This window comes from Camarhynchus parvulus, chromosome 8 (assembly GCF_901933205.1).
Source record: "Camarhynchus parvulus chromosome 8, STF_HiC, whole genome shotgun sequence".
Lineage (NCBI taxonomy): Eukaryota > Metazoa > Chordata > Aves > Passeriformes > Thraupidae > Camarhynchus > Camarhynchus parvulus.
Window position 1 is genome coordinate 22,161,266 of NC_044578.1, and position 17,162 is coordinate 22,178,427.

General features: G+C 41.2%; 2 protein-coding genes across 6 annotated transcripts in view; one reads left to right on the forward strand and one right to left on the reverse strand.

Annotated features, from left to right (window-relative positions):
* CFH (complement factor H) overlaps positions 1–824 on the reverse strand; it is a 28,278-nt gene extending 27,454 nt beyond the window's left edge. The window contains exon 1 of the mRNA XM_030953522.1: positions 668–824. Coding sequence (XP_030809382.1) covers positions 668–728 — 61 coding nt within the window. The 5' untranslated portion in view covers positions 729–824. The remainder of the gene's footprint in view (positions 1–667) is intronic.
* Positions 825–10,535: 9,711 nt separating this feature from the next.
* The window catches only part of KCNT2 (potassium sodium-activated channel subfamily T member 2), a 115,452-nt gene continuing 108,825 nt past the window's right edge, over positions 10,536–17,162 (forward strand). For all 5 annotated transcript variants that reach the window (XM_030953005.1, XM_030953007.1, XM_030953006.1 and 2 more), the window contains exon 1: positions 10,536–10,799. In XM_030953005.1, coding sequence (XP_030808865.1) covers positions 10,705–10,799 — 95 coding nt within the window. In that variant the 5' untranslated portion in view covers positions 10,536–10,704. The remainder of the gene's footprint in view (positions 10,800–17,162) is intronic.

Sequence of the window (17,162 nt, forward strand, 5' to 3'; positions counted from 1 at the left end):
ACCAGCTCAAAATCACACAGCACCCTCTGCACAACACTCTATGCCAAGAAACTCAGACATAAAGAAAACAAATTAAATAACTAAGCATAAAAAATATAAACACAAACCAAGAAAAATACACTGAAGAGAGAAACAAAACATCAGAGGTTTCTGAAAAGATACGTAGAATACTAGCTACCTCTTCAAACATGAAAAAAGCATACCTGTACATATTTATCTCCTTTCCTAGACTAAATCCAGTCAGTCAATAGATATATTAGAAGATTTTCAGTCAATGTAGTAATCATTCATCCTCCTCAGATCACTTTACAGGCTATTCCAGACAAAAACAAAATATTCCATAAATATGCATTTCTACTTTAATCTACCAGTTGCTTCCTGGTTTTAGATACTAGAATAATTAGCAAACATAATTAACAGAAAATCAGTTGTCTGGCTCCAGTTTATACTGACATAAAGCATTTGAAAAGTTGGGCAACAGATTAAAAACAGCAAAATAAATAGGTGAAAAAAATCATATGACAGGACACTAAATACTAAAGGTACTAAAAGCCAGAAGAAATGTCAATTATTGTCAGAAGTTCATGAAAAAAAAACCTACAAAGCCTTTGCATAGTGCTTTAGTTACCATCTTCACATACACTCTAAGAGAGCAGTTCACGCTTACCTCTTTGTGCAGCACAATGCATCCAACACAAGAGCAGAGCAGCATAGCCCAGGAACGACATTCTAGAGATTCAAAACCCCAGCAAACACATCCAGTATTGTAGTCTACTTTTCTTCATTACTTTGTGCTATTTCCACTGCTTTTTTACTTAACTGGTCCATGCACTGACCTTGCATAACATTTATACTCTGATTTCAGCAGTCACTTCCCCTAAACCTCTTGCAACACACAAGTGTTTCTTTTTTTTTACTCCCTCTCTGAACCTTGCTAAGTGAATAAATAAACAAATGCCTGGCAATTTAGGTTGACATTCCTTTCCCTGTGGTCTGCTTATTTTTACATCACACTTTTTTCCCCATATTTATCCCTTCCATGATCATATAAGGTTATGCCTTTTGATATCTAAAAGTTGTACAAATAAATTATTTTGCAATTCCTTGTGTGTTATATGCTTAGTTAGAAAACAAATTCGTGTGAATTGTGTGTAAAAATTAACTTCTCTATACATATGACTCAAAATATATGTTGCAAACAATCAAAATAAAAAGCAGGCAAAAGTACAGAGTGACTAAGGGATCACTCACTTGTTCTTATAGAAGATCACCAACTACCCACAGCAAAGGAAATGTATTTGGTCACATTCCTCATTAAATAAACCCAGGGGATGTTGAAGCACTTCAGCATCACATGAGAAATGATAAAAAGGAGATTTGAATGGATTGTAACACAGATAATGAACCTTCCAAAATAAAATATAAAACTATGCAGAAAGGAGCATATATATATATATATATATATATATATATATATATACCTAACAAAGGAACTTCCCATGGATTTAGGTAAGCAATGGTCTTATCAACAGTTTCATGAAATGTCTTGGCTTTACAAGGGCTCTCCAGTGGAAATGTAGATCATATGAAGAGAATTGTTTGAGACTGAGAATTAGGGAGAAAAAAATTTAATAGAACAAAGTGCTCACAGGAGATGAACATAAAACAGCCACAGGCCAGATGCCCCACGGTGGTGATGTCTGACTGGATGGAGTACCCACAGATCCATCTTGGGCATGTTCCCAAAAACCCACATAACATATCCTTAACAATCACTAGCTTAGTTAGTGTGCTGCTATAGGATAAAAACGAGTGTCTACAGATCAGATCTCAAATCAAATCCTGAATTCCACAGCATTTACAGCAGTTAAAACTTTTTCTCTTCTTAAAATGCAGGTGGAATATTTATTTTTTAACTTTGGGCTGTGTTTTCAGTCACCAGTTTTAAGAAATGGTCTCAGTAAAACTGGCACTCAGCTGCTTCTCCTACAGATAATTACTTCAGAGAGCAAAATGTCTCCTCCTTTCCCTTCCCCTTGACAAATGACTCCTGTGGAGAATGAACTCTCACCATGCCCCATGACCCTGTGATGATTGATCTGCATCCAGTTTGCAGTTACTGGTGCACACCTTATCAGTAAATGGATATTTCATGCACCTGTTGAAGTTGCAATTTCTCCAGTTTTAAGTATTAAATAGTCTGATGTTATGAAGCTCAAAATGGTTCAGGTTTTGTCAAACTGCTTTTGGGTTATCACTTGTCAAATAATTATGGGCTTGAAATACAGTCAAAGATACTTTCAGGTACAGCTGAACCAGAACTGGAAGAGGTATCACAAATTTCCTGACTGCTCTCTATAAATACAGGCATTGCTAAAACTATCTAAGCTAAAAGATAAGCACACAAAACCAGATATAAAATGTCTATGAACTGAAAATTAGAAGACTCAGTTGGTAAAGCTTTGAAGCAGTATTTGTACACACATAACATAGGCCTATACAAAAAAAACATCTTCAATCACAAAGTAAGGGACCAGACTCAGTCCTTTCCAGTCCTGGGTTTGTGATCTTCTTAGGTCATTTATTAAACTTACCCTAGGCAAATGGAAATAGAATTAGGAGCTTAAACTGTCTTTCCTTCCTCACCTCTTCCATGGGCTATCAGTTCAAGATCTATTGTCTCTAATTGGGTCTCACTTTGTTCAGCCACCTCCAGTCTCTACCAAAACAGGGCTCACAGACAAACCACGCCTCAGGACCTCTAAGGCAAGGAGAAAAAACCTCATTTTTAGAGTTTACCTCCTACTCAAGAGAAAAGCAGAAACATCAAAGTAGTTATGCAACCAACAGCAGCTGGATTTCATCTAAGGAAGCAGAGCTGCTGCTTTGAGAACTGGCATGACTGCACTCAAAATACTGCTGTGGACACAGCCAGACAGCCACAATGTCACCACATTTCCCTGTACTGCATGTCAGGGTGTGAGATCATAGGAAAGTACAGGCTGGAAGTTATCTTGCCCAAAACTCCTCCACAAAGCAGAGTCAGTGTGAGGTCAGAATAAGGTACTCAGGTTTTTATTAATTCCTTACTCAACACGGAGGCTTAACATCACAGTTCAGAGTGTTTATCCAAACCAGAATAATTTTGAGACCAGTGTTTGGAAGCCATTTTGTGCTAGGAACACAGATCTCAGGAAGTCAATGTATTCTGTAGGGAACTAATGATAACTGGTAATAGAAGCTTAATTAGCCACAGCTGAAATAGCATCTCTGGCCAGTATAATTTCAGCATGTTCTAACAGCATGCTTGCTGTCACACTTGAGTTTAATGACCTCATTAGAGCACACAGAAGCATCAGCCACTGCTCTGCCCAACAATTGCAATGAAGATGTCCTATCCCACTGTATTAATAGTGAGATTGTCTTTGCAACCTCAACATTTGTCTCTCCTCCCACTAGCACACGACTTCTGTGACTCATAATTATATTAACACATCACATAACTGCTACAATCACAACCTAAGGGTGTGACAGGGAAAAACTGCTCACTTTATTCCATTTAAAGTAAATCATAATCAAACTGATTTATTGATTTACTAATAGAACACAATTAACTGGCAATCAGTGGAATATACTTTCAGGTACAGTATGGGCAATACACTGTTAAACAAAATGTTAATAAACACCTAACAAATAAAGACCCTTTCTCCACTAATCCCCCAAAGTTCTAATCATGCACCCGAAGCTGTGCACCCACCCACCCACAGATATAGACACAGTTTCCCTCTCATAGGTACCCCTGCAGGAGATGTGGGGACTCAGTGTGCACTTGGCTGCTCCTCACCACTGCTGATGCACACAGCAGGGAGGAGGCACCACAGCCCAGCTGCCAGTCCCGACCTGTCCCAGCTGCCCGGTCACTGCCCGAGCGGGACAAAGGCTGCTGGCATGTCCACAAGGTGTGAGATCATAGAAAAGTACAGGTTGGGAGTTATCTTCCCCAAAACTCCTCCACAAAGCTGGCATGTCCACACAGTGTTTGTGATGGCAGGGGCTGAACGTACAGCAAACGGTGTCAAACCCACCTCCTCTGGTTTTGACCACTTGCTCCATTCCCACTGTTTTCCCTCCTGTTACAATTTTGTTTGTCCCACGCATTTCTTTCCAAATTGGCCCTTCCCTTATTTCAGAACTCACTTGATAACTCCCTAGCAGTTTATCACCCCCTTTAACAGGATCAGCTGTGGCACAGGCACTCTCAGACAGGTTTGGATGCTTGAACTTTCATTCCTGTCTTAACAGCTGTTGCCCTTCAGGCCATTTTACCAAGAATGGGCCGTGGAAGCACCCTTGCAAACAGAAACACAATATTAGGAATTCTTTAGGAATATTCCTTCAGCTTCCCCTAAGGTAAATTAGATAACAGCACGTGCTTAGACACTCCTGTCTAATATATATAGCATGTCCAATTCTAAAAGTAATATAAACCCACTTCTGATTACTTGTGTTTAACTACCACCTCATTCTCCTGCTTTGAGGCTCTATACTCAAAAGTGAAGTGAAAATTACTTGAAAGGGTGTTCTTTGCAAAAAAAGATGTTCTCCTCCTATATAAAAGCAGCTGTCAGTAACCCTACTTTGAAATGAAGTTAGTCCTCCTACTCGCAGCCAAGTGAGGATTTACTGGAAGGCAATTCCCAGGTTATCACCATTTCCCAGCAGCTTGCTCTGCTCTCCCGTGACGCAGTGCTGCTGCTCTCGTGGTCCTGCAGCTCCTTTCCAGGTCACACAGATGCCAGGGGGTTGGAGTGCACCAGGCCCCAGTTGGCCCTGAAGCGTGCACTGTCCCTTTCAGATCTCTGCTTCTGATGCCTTGGCACAGAACAATAAAAGCATCAGGTCATATTGGATGCCCTGTGTCTCAAACAGCTCTCTACAGATTGTGCTTGCAGTGCAGAGTCCTGCTCACTGGGCTGTGGAAAACTTGCCTTCTACCTACCAACGCTGCAGTTTAATTAGATACATGAAACCACCAAACTGCCTCCCTTTTTTTTTTTTTTTTTTGGTAATGCTTTCAGAGGAATTATCAAATTTGAAATCCCTCATTTCACTTTGTGCCCTAGCTTTGGAGCTTTACAGTGACCTTAAAACTCTGTTCTCACTTTGGGCTATTTCAGTCTGTTACTGTTTCTGAATCACTATCAAACCTTTCATGCCAGCAGAACAGTCTGCTACTGCACAGCCATTTAAAAAAAACAGGCATCAAGTGGAAAGATAGGAGGACTCCAAGAACATTTTTTCCCCTGAAGTTTAAACCATTCCAAACATTGCAGCATTGCACTCTGGAAGATATATCAGACAATAAAATAAAGAGATGTGCAAAATGGTCAATAAAAAGTAAATGGTATAAATAAAGATTTAAAGGTATATAAGAATAGCAAGACTTGCTTAGAAATAAATAGTCCTTAAAAAAAAAACAACAACAAAAAAACAACAAAAACCAGCATGGAGCAGTCTGGAGATTGTAAAAAAATTATGATTTTTTTTTCAAAGTTTTATTGCATATCAGTATTCCCCCAGTGGCTGCACTTTCCTAAAGGACAATTAAAGTTCCCATCAACTCTCCCTGTTACTAGTCCAGCATACGACCCAGCTACCCAGCAAGGAGGTGACACAAGCATTTCTTTCTGCAGAAGCTTACTGAGCTACACTGTCATTTTTATGCTATGGTAATACTCAGACCCCACCCCCAGACTGTACTGTAAAATTGAGAATAAACTAAAAATGGGCCTTATTCTCAAAAGCCAAGAATCCCATTTGTGTAAAAGCAAACAAAAAAGGACAAACCCAATAAGCTAACATTGCCCTAACTCCCTAGCAAGTCCTTTTTGAGAAAGGGATGTGAAAGAGAAGAGTGGGATTGCAGTGATAATTCCTTTGCAGCAAGGGAGAAGTAAGAAAATGATGATGCTTTCACATTATAATGTGTGTGAACAGAGGCTGTTAGGAAAAGATGCAAGACAAATAATCATCTGAATAGGAAATGACACAAAAGAATAAGGCAGAGCCCATGCAGTTTTTGGAGCTGAAATGGAAATAAACAGTCTGGTGTTATGGTCACAAAAATGGAGAAGATAAAACAGGCTGCCCTCACCCAGCAGTAACTGACACACAAAATGGGCCTAAGAGATTTTATTTTAGATTACATGAAGAAAATGTGCAAGAATGAGATACTGTGGAGGTAAGGATCTAAAAGTACAATCTCAAAGTGCTGTGAGCTCTACAAATGTTGCACTGCTCAGCAACATCCCTTTGCTTTCCATCAGCCTCAAGAGGCACAAATATTGAAGATAAACCAAACGCTATAGAACTTCCAGGTCATTGTGCCCTCCTCCAACTCAATGCCCCCTTTGGCATCCTGGCCAAGGTCCATTAATAAGGATTATCAGTGGGCAGTAGTTTTAAAAATTCAGAATTGCAGTCAATGAATTTAAACCCATTCAGACATTCACTGATGTAGTCTTTAGTCCTACACTCCACATCATTAAATAACAATCCTGTACCAAGGTAGGTAAACAGGGAGTGTCCTCAAAACACAGCTCTCACCAGTTTTTGCTCCTGATTTGATTTAACCTCTCAGATCCATTCAGATTCCAGGATGCTGAGATTCAGTCTAGAACAGCCAGTTTTAGTCCAACAAGGCACCTGTACTTCAGATTTGAGATTGCTTTTGCAGTTGATGGTCTGAAAGCCCCAGGAAAGGAAAAAGATGGTAACAAATTTATTTAAAAGGTAAACAATGTTGTTTTCTAACTGAGAAGTATGCCTTTCTTAATGCTGAAATTCAGTTTTCTGATGTAAGGAGTATTTATCAGCAAGGACCCTTCAGACTTCCATCTAGGTACATTTTAACAGATAAAGTCACGATGATTTTTCTACAGAGTATTTTGGAAACAAAACTGCAGCCTAAGTAAATAAAAGATTAATGAAGTACAGTTTACTAATCTAAATGCCAAATAATTTTTGAACTCTGAATGCTGAGTTCCCAAATATTCTATTCAGCTCCCAAAGGTGCAGAACTGTTCCATGGACTGCGAGCACTGTCAGTACACTAATTCCCTGTTCTAGCCTTAAACCCAAAGCCACACAGACATACTTGAGTGAGAACTGATCACCTGGCAGAAACGCGAGAGTTCCAAAGTTCCCAATAGCAAGACAAGCATCCAGATGCTTCTTAATTATGGGGAAGAAAAATAATTTTTTTTTTAAAAAGAGACTTGGGGAAAAACCCCAAAACGAGCTTCATTTTTTTTTTCAGCCAACCAATTTTCCAGCCTGCTTAACCCTTTAGTAACACCAACAGACAAATAAAAGATAAACACACAACCTCTGCAGAGAGGGAATTTCCACCAAGCATTTTCCACTTCTGCACAGACTACACCTTACAGTGCCTTGTGCATGAGTTACTTGAATGCCATCCAGACAATACCAGACTATCTTCCTTGAAAGGACGATAATACAAGCTGCTTGTGTTACAGAACTCTTTAAAAGCATTACTGTGCATTAATACCTCATCCTTCTTCACTCTTTTGTCCAAAAATATTTGTATTTACTGGTGTTCTTTCTTCCCCCAACCTCAGACTATTATTTAGGAGAATAAAACAATGGTTGGGATGATGAGCTTATCAGCTGCCGAGGACAAGTCTCTGAGCCACGGTAGACATTTGAGCAGCAATGGAGGGAACAGGGCAGAACTGTGTCCGGCAGGACAGGACTATTGCAGCACCACGGTGTTGAGGACCAGCAACACATTCACAAGTTGAAAAGGAGCAGTTTATCATGGCCAAGGTGCCATCTCTAACTCCCTTCAATAAAGTTTGGCTTTGTTTTACCTGAATAATTTTAGGTATCAATAATATCACTAAAGAATGTCCCAGTGAGTGTCAATAATCAAACTGATTAATTATAAAGAGAACCTTGCAAGCATTTTGAGCAAAATATCAAAACCTAACTTGATAATCTGATTTACTTTATTACAGAAGATTGCATAATTCAGATTTAGATAGAAGGGCAGAACATCTTGAATTAAGAACAGTATTAATAACCTATGTTTTCCTCCACATACACTGCAATTGTTCAAAAAGTCCAGAAGCCATTTGCATTGCTTCAATCTGTTTTACCTATATGCCATCAAAAATAGGGTAACCTAAAAAGAAAAACCTATTACTTTTTTTGTTCTTTCTGTACCTGAGTATGATCCAGGATTCAAATCCAGTCACTAGCAGTGAATTCAGATACACAGCTCTTAAATGCCCTCTCTTTCTCAGACTTAAGAGTCAACTACTGAGAGCTACACACCTGTACCCACTTCGACAAAAAAGAATGGATCAATTAAAGTCTATTTTCAGTCCCTAAGTCAAGGTCACAGATGCTTCTGACACTTCTCAGGGCCAGAACCATCACAAAAGCACAAACCTAAATTTGCTCCTGAGTGTGGCTCACAGCTTTTCTTCAACACAAACACCTAACAAGGAACACCTGGTTTGAGCACGGTGACCCAGTATAATGGCTCATAAGCAGCACCTGTCTCCAAGCAGATGACTCAGTGTCTCCTCTGCTCGAAGACAAAAGTTGCCCAAGTGTTTTGAGTTACTAATCAAAATATTGGATTTAGCTGACTAAAACCCCCTTTCTGCCCAATTTTATACATTTAGAGCTTTTCAGGCATCATACTGTCAGACATGTAAAAATGCATTTTACATTGCAAAGAGTTTCTATTACTTGGGAGCACAGAATTAAGCATCTGTATAAATTGCATGACTATAGCCTCAGTAATGAGTTTGTTTTCTATTAGCTCTGCTCAGCTGCTCACCAGGTTGCTCATTTCCCAGTCAGCTATTACCTGTCTGAAGTGCATTTCCATGGTAGAAAAAGAGCAAAAGCTTCTCCTGCTACTTAGCTCCTCAAGAATGAAAACACATGTTAAATTAATCAACTCAGGTGGAAAAATTAATGAGGCTGCTAGAAGATAGAGTAGAAACACCATTAATTTCCCAGCCAGTCTAGGATTCATAGACTTCAGAAAAGGACTGCAGTCAGCCCTAACTGCTTTGCTTTTATAACAAAACATTATAACATACAGGCTTCACCCCACCTCATGTTTTGGTAAGATGAAAGATAGGCAGAGAAAGGAAACAATGTTTTCTTACAAGAGAGGCCCTTTAACTGGAGAAGCAGCTGAGAAAAAATAAAGTGATAAAGTGGGCAGCACACAACAAATATTCTGAAGAAAGAGCCTAGACTTTTTAAAATTAGACTTTTAGAGAACTCACCTCAGAACACAGCATGGTAAAAATGGCAAGAACATGGATGCAGAATAATTCACTATTTTATTTATTTCCTATATCAGCCAAAGCAAAGAACAAGTTACCTTTGAACTCTTGCCACATAGATCTGTTTTGCTTCACCTAACAAGGCTTTCTGAGAAGCACATTGTAAACGCTGAGTGCAGCAAGCTGTGAAAAAGGGTAAGCATCATACTCCAGTGATCCCAGCGTTTTACAGGGCCGGGAACTCTACACTGCAGTTCTCCAAAGAAACAGCAATCACCGAAGCTGTGCTAAAGAAGCAAGGAAAGATGCAATGACTGTAACTACAGCACAGGCAATCTGAGTCTTGAACTGCGCTACCTGTTGGTTACCTGAGGAAATCTTTGTATCACAGCATGGAGCTCAGAGCTGGATTCTCAGCAGGGCACTTTGCTACGTGATACACTCCAGGCTGCCATACTTGGGCTGATCCTGCGTGTCTAAAATACTTTTAGTGTCTCACACTTACAGGCATTACCTGCAAATCTCAACTATGGGAATAGTTCAACTTCTCTGTGGTTTTTCTTTTTTACAGGGCCCGCACCACCTGCCAGTCCGAGAGCAATTAAGTAGGCTCAGAAATTGACGGAATGCGGAGCGGGCTGCACCTGGCGTTCAGAGGAGCTCTGGCTGTGCCCAGGTGTGCCCGGTTACCGCGGGCTGCACCTGGCGTTCAGAGGAGCTCTGGCTGTGCCCAGGTGTGCCCGGTTACCGCGGGCTGCACCTGGCGTTCAGAGGAGCTCTGGCTGTGCCCAGGTGTGCCCGGTTACCGCGGACAGCGCCCGAGGCTGCGCCAGCCCCAGCCGTGCCCAGACGGCCGCACCGTCACCAACACAGCGGGTTCTACCTGAGGTACGACACCCGTTTCTCACGTTCCGGGGCCTACAGAGAAGCACCCCTGAGGCAGCCCCGGGAGGAGGGGAGTAGGCAGGGAGCAGCTCGAGGGGCGAGGCGGCTGCGGAGCCCGGCGCGGTGCCGCCGGCCCGGCCGTGGCACAGCCCTTTGTTGTGGGCCGCGGCGGCGCGCCCGCCGCTCGCTCGCTGTGAGGGTGGGCGTGGGCGGGGGGCGGTCGCGCCGCCGCCGAGGCCGCCGCCCGCCGCCACCTGCCTCCCCCGGGGCGGGACTTGGCTCCCGGGGCCGAGAGGCTCCCGCCGAGCCGCCGGGGACCGCGGGGACAGCCCCGCCGCGCCTTTGTGCGGGGCCAGCCCGCTCCACGCCGCTGCCGCCGCGCCGCTCCTGCCCCCTGCACGCCCGGGCGGGTCCGGCCGCTCGTCGGGCGGCGCGGCGGGGCTTCCCCTCTCTCCCGGCCGGCCCCCTGCCTCCCGCTCCGGGCAGCATGGTGGACCTGGACAGTGAGGTGCCGCCGCTGCCGCCGCGGTACCGCTTTCGGGACTTGCTGCTGGGCGACCAGGGCTGGCAGAGCGACGACAGGTGAGCGCGGGCGCCGTGTCCCCGGCGGGGTGGCGGCGCCGGGCAGTGCTCCCCGAGGGCAGTTCCGCCCGCCGAGCGCGGCCCCGGGGGAAACTTCGCCGGGAAGGGGGTGCGAGGGCCGGCCGGGGCTGCGGTGCCGCGCCCGCCGCAGCCGGGGCGAGCCGGGCCGGCGCCCCCGGGCGAGCGCGGGGCATCCCGCGGCTCCGGAGCGCTCCCGCCGGCGGCCGAGCCGTGCCCTGCCCCGCGGCACGGCAGGAACAGCGCCGGTAAGGATCGTGTCCATGTGTAAGAAAGCGTCCCAAACAAAACATGCTTTTGCCGTTTGTCCAAAGGCTAACTGCGGTATGCTTTCGGTGTCCTATACCCAGGCTTCTTCATATGCAGTTTCTTTCCATGCTGGGATCCTAGGCATGGACGCAACTACCATGATTTTATTTATTCTTTTATGTATTCTTTCAAGTCTGTCAGTGTCTTTAATCACACCCGATAGAAAAAGACTTGTTTGTTTCAAGTCAAATGTTTTCCTTTAAATCATAAACAAAGAGCCCTTTACATTGAAAGAAACAAGCAAACCGTGTGCATGTGTGTTCAGTTTCCAAATGCTGAATGAACAGCGTTCATGAACAGCACCAGCATCATTCCACTCTGCTGGACCATACAACCTGTGTCTCAACAGACTATTACATGATCCCATCTTGCAAAATTGTGTGTCATATCCACTTTGTACTAACACTCTGTAGTCAAATGTCAGAAAGGCAAAATCGGCAACATATTGGATAGATTTTAATTCAATATATTTTAATTGTCAGAGTGTGTCTTTAACTTGGCAGTCAGGAACTTCTGATTTTAATGCTGTTCTACATTGGTCAGATTTTCGCTACTTTTCTAAGGAGACATGGATTCTTATTGATTGATAATCACAAGATCATGCAAATATGTAACTAAACATTACCTTTGTTTAGGAGAATATGCTCTACACTGAAGCAGTTAAACAAATGCTGTTTATTCATATAGTTATGAAATGGTTAATGACATCTTAATATAGTCACAAAAATGAATGCTGTTGGTTGGAAATGACAGCATTGTAACTACATAATGGAGAGTTAATTAGTATGCTCATCAAAGCATGTTTTTACTGTTTAAAAAATTATAAGTATATTGTAATGTTGTCATTACTTTTGATTCTTTGAGATTTTAGAAAATGTGATCTTAGCATCTTACACCTGCATCCTATTTCCTACTGGAATAGGAAAAACTCCACAACCTTTCTTATCTTAACAACTTCTTTTATTTGTTTTGGGTTTCGATGGCTAAAATTTACAAAACATGCTTTGTATACCTTTTTGGATCACTCTGGGGCTTAACACTTTTTCCAACTCTAAACTTCTGTCAAGCACTTCCCAGATGTCAATTGTTTGACTTGCACTTCATGAAGTTACTTTCTATGGAAGAAGCACAATCTGGTCTCAAATAGCAAATAGTGTAGCTGCACCACCCAGAGCATCCTCTTCGCTATTATCTATTTCAGGTCTATGTGCGCTTAACAAAATCAAAGTAAATAATCCTTAAAACAGTCTTGATAGCAGAATTATAGCACAAAAGTCTCCCAGAGCATGGTTACCATTTGAAAACTCCAGCAAAGAACTGGTGAAAAATTAATGGTCAATTTTAATTTTTTCATTAATATTCCAACAAACATTACAAAAGAGATCTCTGAAATACAAAAATGTAAATGGCTTTTTGGATCTTTATGCACTGTCTGTGCTGAGGCTGGGCACAGCAGCACAGTGGTAGGAAGGTGTGCAGGGAATTCCCCACAATGCAAGCAAGATTGTGTTTTACATGAGGCTGTGACAGCAGCACTCTCCCCTCCAGCTCTGCAAGTTACCATAGCAGTGTTTTTGGATACCAGCTGTAACTGAAGGAGAGCCATTCTTACCAAGATCTTGTGTATTATCTGTTGTTTGTCTGTCCAGATTCTTACTTTCCTGAACTGGAGGCTATCATGTGTAATGTGGAAGTATTCATTCCTTCCTATGTTGCTAGAATATTACTGTCCATTAGAGAAAAAGCATGTGTGCTCCGCATAGAAATAGTGCCAAGTGGAATATTTAGAATGTTAGACATACTTCCAGGAAATATTGAATGAGAAAGATTGCAGATCTATGGGGACCCTGAGATCAGCTTCTTATTAGTTTGCAAGATTGGTGTTACACAAATATATATTATGTTTGTTTGCTTTATTGTCTTTTCTTTGCACTCTAAGGTAAATGGTTCTTGGTTGGTTTTGGTGAAGCACATCCTTTGTATTCTGTTCTAAGCAGTGTGCAATATAGAGGGGTTTGTAACCCTTCAGTTGAATGGATGTTAACTATGAATGGAATATCTGAATACTGAAACACAGTAAAGTAGCCTTATAGCTACTAGAGGCTGCACATGATCAAGACAGTTCATTTTAGTTATTGGACTTCAGCTGAGATGCTGCAAAAATTTTTCTGCCTGTTTCCAGTTCACTGCAACTTTTTAATTCCACTTGCTCTCAACTCTGGCAGTGTGATGTTTGCTAAGGGTTTTCCATCTGTGTGATCTGTGAACTTCTGGTCTCTTACCAGCCAAACTCTGTCTTGTCTTAGTTCCATTCTCTTTTTGATCTTCCCAGTCTGTTTGTCCTTGGGGGATTCTCTTTTCTCCTTCCATTGTGCCCTTTCTGGAATAATGCTTTTGCTGATAGGGTCCATCTCCTGGTTTTCAGATGCTTGTTGGTTTTTTAGAGTGGAGAGGAGATGGAATTATTCCCACCCAGGATTCTGTGTCGCCAAATCAGTTTTAATAGCATAGTTTGCCATTATATGTCACATGGTAATATTTAATAATAAATATGCCTGAAATTATGTGACCTCTCCTCTTTTTGTTGAAAGATATATTTCTGACATAATCATAGTTCAGTTTTGAAACCTTAATGTTTGAAACCTTATGTTCCTTTAGGGCGAGAGTTTCATCACCTATTTCTTTTAATTGTTCTTGTTAATTTATAAAATGCACATGTCCTAAAATGCTTAGGTGATTGTAATAGAACTCTCATTCAGGAATTTTGTTCTTAGATCTCTACCTGTTTGAAGATAGCTTTCTATTTTTTTTTTTTCCTTCCTGGGGACTTCTATAGTGGAGCTTCACTCAGACTTTTTTTTTAGCTATCTAGTTCATGATCCATTTCTTACCTGATACCATTCCTGAATGATACCATTCCTGTATTTCTTCAATACAGTAGCATCCATCTCACTGCTTTTGCATTTCTGTTCCCTCCCCCCAGAAATTCTGCTTTCATAGCTTAGATTCATAGCCAGCCTTGCAGTTGGCTTCAGTAACAGATGGGTTCTGGGCTGTCATCTTCCACAAACCGCCAAATTGGATTGTATATTATTTTTCATAAAAGAAGTTGCTGTGTGCAGAAGAACATGCTGAATCTTTGACAAATGATTTTGTTCAGTAAGAAAGCTACTTCGAATAATTTATTGGCATTCTTGAATCTGCTGAGTGGTTTGGTTTTTTTTCCCAAAAAAAGGATGATAAAACCAGTTTTGGTTTTTGCAAAGCTAGATTTTCAAAGGAACCTGGTTCCCTTTGAAAACTGAAGATGATGTTTGATGCTACACTACACTCATTTTGTATGGAGAACACTTCTAGAAGGCAGCTAGAGCATATGTGTGTGTGTCAAGTGGGTGAATTCTGTGGCAATTAGGGCAATGGCTCAGGTTTCCTCTGGCCATGGAAATATCCCAGGCACTGGGCTAAGGGTAAAGAGAAGACTGGATCCTTGACTTTTTCACTTGTTCTGTAAATATTGCTAATATCCCTTTGTGAATCTTACATTTTGCTTCCGTTATTGAAAGTATCTGCAGATGAAACAGACTGTTTTGATTTGCTGGATATTCTGAGATGTTTATTGACCTTCATCGTGAAGCTTACCTTTCCGCTGGGCTGTTGGGAAATGAGCAGAAATAGAGGGGGAACTAAGTGATTAGCACAATTATTCACCTGTTAATTCAGCCAGATTTCACTAAATTGTGATTGTAATACTAAACTATGCAATGAAGTGTTTCATAACCCTACTGATCATCAGTCCTTATTCTTACCAGCTGTGTGGAAAAGCAACACAAATAAAATTAGAAAGCATCCTACCTGGTGAAGAGGTGACATGTTCCAAGTTGGTCAATTGCTGCAGAGGGCAGGGTAAAAGAGAATGTTTATTTTTAGGTTCCCATGTAAGTTTGGGAAGGCTACAATGAGGAGGTTTTTGTGTACATAAATAGTTACCACGTGCTTCGAAACAGCCAAACCACAGCATGCTAGAGGTGTAAAGAAAGAATTCTAAGTTAAAAATTAAAAGCATTTGCATTCTCTCCATATCAATGCCTTTTTATTAAGGCCTTTAATATCTTGCAGAGCACAGTTTACCTCACATTTCTTAAATCATTTATGCCCAGACATTTAATCCTTTCTTTAGAAGCTCTTGAAGATATAAAAACTGCATTTGGTTTAGTGAATTCTAGCAAGACGGGAATGTTTCCCACCACTGAAGCATGACTGCTTATTCTGATGAACTGTTCAAATTCTCCTCTGCCTGCTCTGACAAAAATGTCTTGAACTGTGCAGGAATGGTTTGGCAGCTGGAGTGTCCAAGGAAACAATATGAACAGATAACTTGTGGGTAGTTCAACCCCCCACCCTCAAAGCATCCGATTTCATAACTTTTCTATATGCTGCTGCAAGATATTTTTGCAGTTTCAGTCATGGAACAAAAATTTACATTTTCCAATTCTGTATTTTTTTCCTATTCTGTACAGATATAACAAGAACATTAACTGGTACTGGAAATTCATTTCAAATCCTGCTTCTGTATTGAGATTAAAATTTGAGTCATTTTGCTACAGTATATACTTTAATTTTAAAACTATAGAGCTAAATTTTACCTTTGTGAAAGAACTGTTCTTACACTGAGTACTTATAAGATTAAATTAAAATCAGCCCTCCATTCTGGTGTGCTTTCTGCATAAATGCACATTACCACCTAGCTGGAAAGGAAGGAGATTCACATAATGCAGAACACCTCCACACATCTCTTGGACAATTGTATCCTGCTGGCTGTCATGTTGACTGGTGACTTTCAAGGAACAGCTCCCCACTGTAAATCTCAGAAGGCACTTTAGCAGTCATTTGTCACCGTGTGAATTAGTGAGTGAAGCCTTCCCTTTGCCTTTCCTTTTGGAAATCACCTGAGATTGTTAAACTAAAAAGGGATAAAAAGCCCACACGTTTCTGATTCAAGTGATTTAAAACAACTGAGTCTAGATTCAACTTGACAAAAAATTCTATTATAATTTCCTCAAAAGAAAATTCTATTACAGTTTCTTCAAAATAATCCTCCTCTTTCCTTCAAGAAATACTTTAGTCAATTTGGCATCCACATTTTAGAAAACATGTTAGCTTACAGGAATTCTTTCATTTAACAGAGGCTACAAATAAAAGGATTTGAGCAGATGTTGTCAAATTTATCTTGATTTGCCCTTGTAACTAAGTTTTCAAAACCCATAAAGAGATTTAGAAGCCTAAATTCTAATGTAAATGCTTGATTTTGATTGAAATTGCTCTAGATCTTAACTGTCCAATTCTCTAAGAGAGCAAGTGCTATGCTTTTCTGTATAGTAGTAGTTGAAAAGTTTGAGTTTCCCTAAACCCTGAAAAAACTTGCTGTGTGTACAGGCCAAGCCGTTTCTCACTGCTTAAAAAAAATAATGAAAAATATTGATGCTGATGAAACTGCTGCATTTACCAAAGCAAAAGTCTTGAGTTTGTACTCTTGTGGGAGGTTTAGGAGCACAGGACCAGGAAAGTAAACTCTTAATATATTTCCATACTCACCATCCTTCTAAATTGATCTTGACTGGGTCCCTGTTACAGATCAAACACCTGCGTGTAGGGGAGAGGAAGTATTGCTTTGTGGCAGGCAGTGCCATTAGCCCCATTCTAATTTGTGTTTTACCATAGTGCTTGCAACAACAACAGAAGCCAAAACGCATTGTTTCTGTGTTCCTGTATTCCACTTAAACTAGCACACACTGTGGAACATGGGACATGGAAAGAAAAGAGTAATTTCAGTGCTGCTATGACTGGATCTGTCCAAAGAAGATGTTGGTAGCACATCCCAGCAGAAGTTTTATACTGCACAAACCATTTAAGTGTCTCATCTTGAAAACTCTCCCAGACCAAGTAGTTTTCCTCCTCTGGGATGACATGATGCGCAGTTTGTAAATGTACTTGGTACTTCAATCATTACTTAATTATAGATTTATTGCTAAAGCTCTT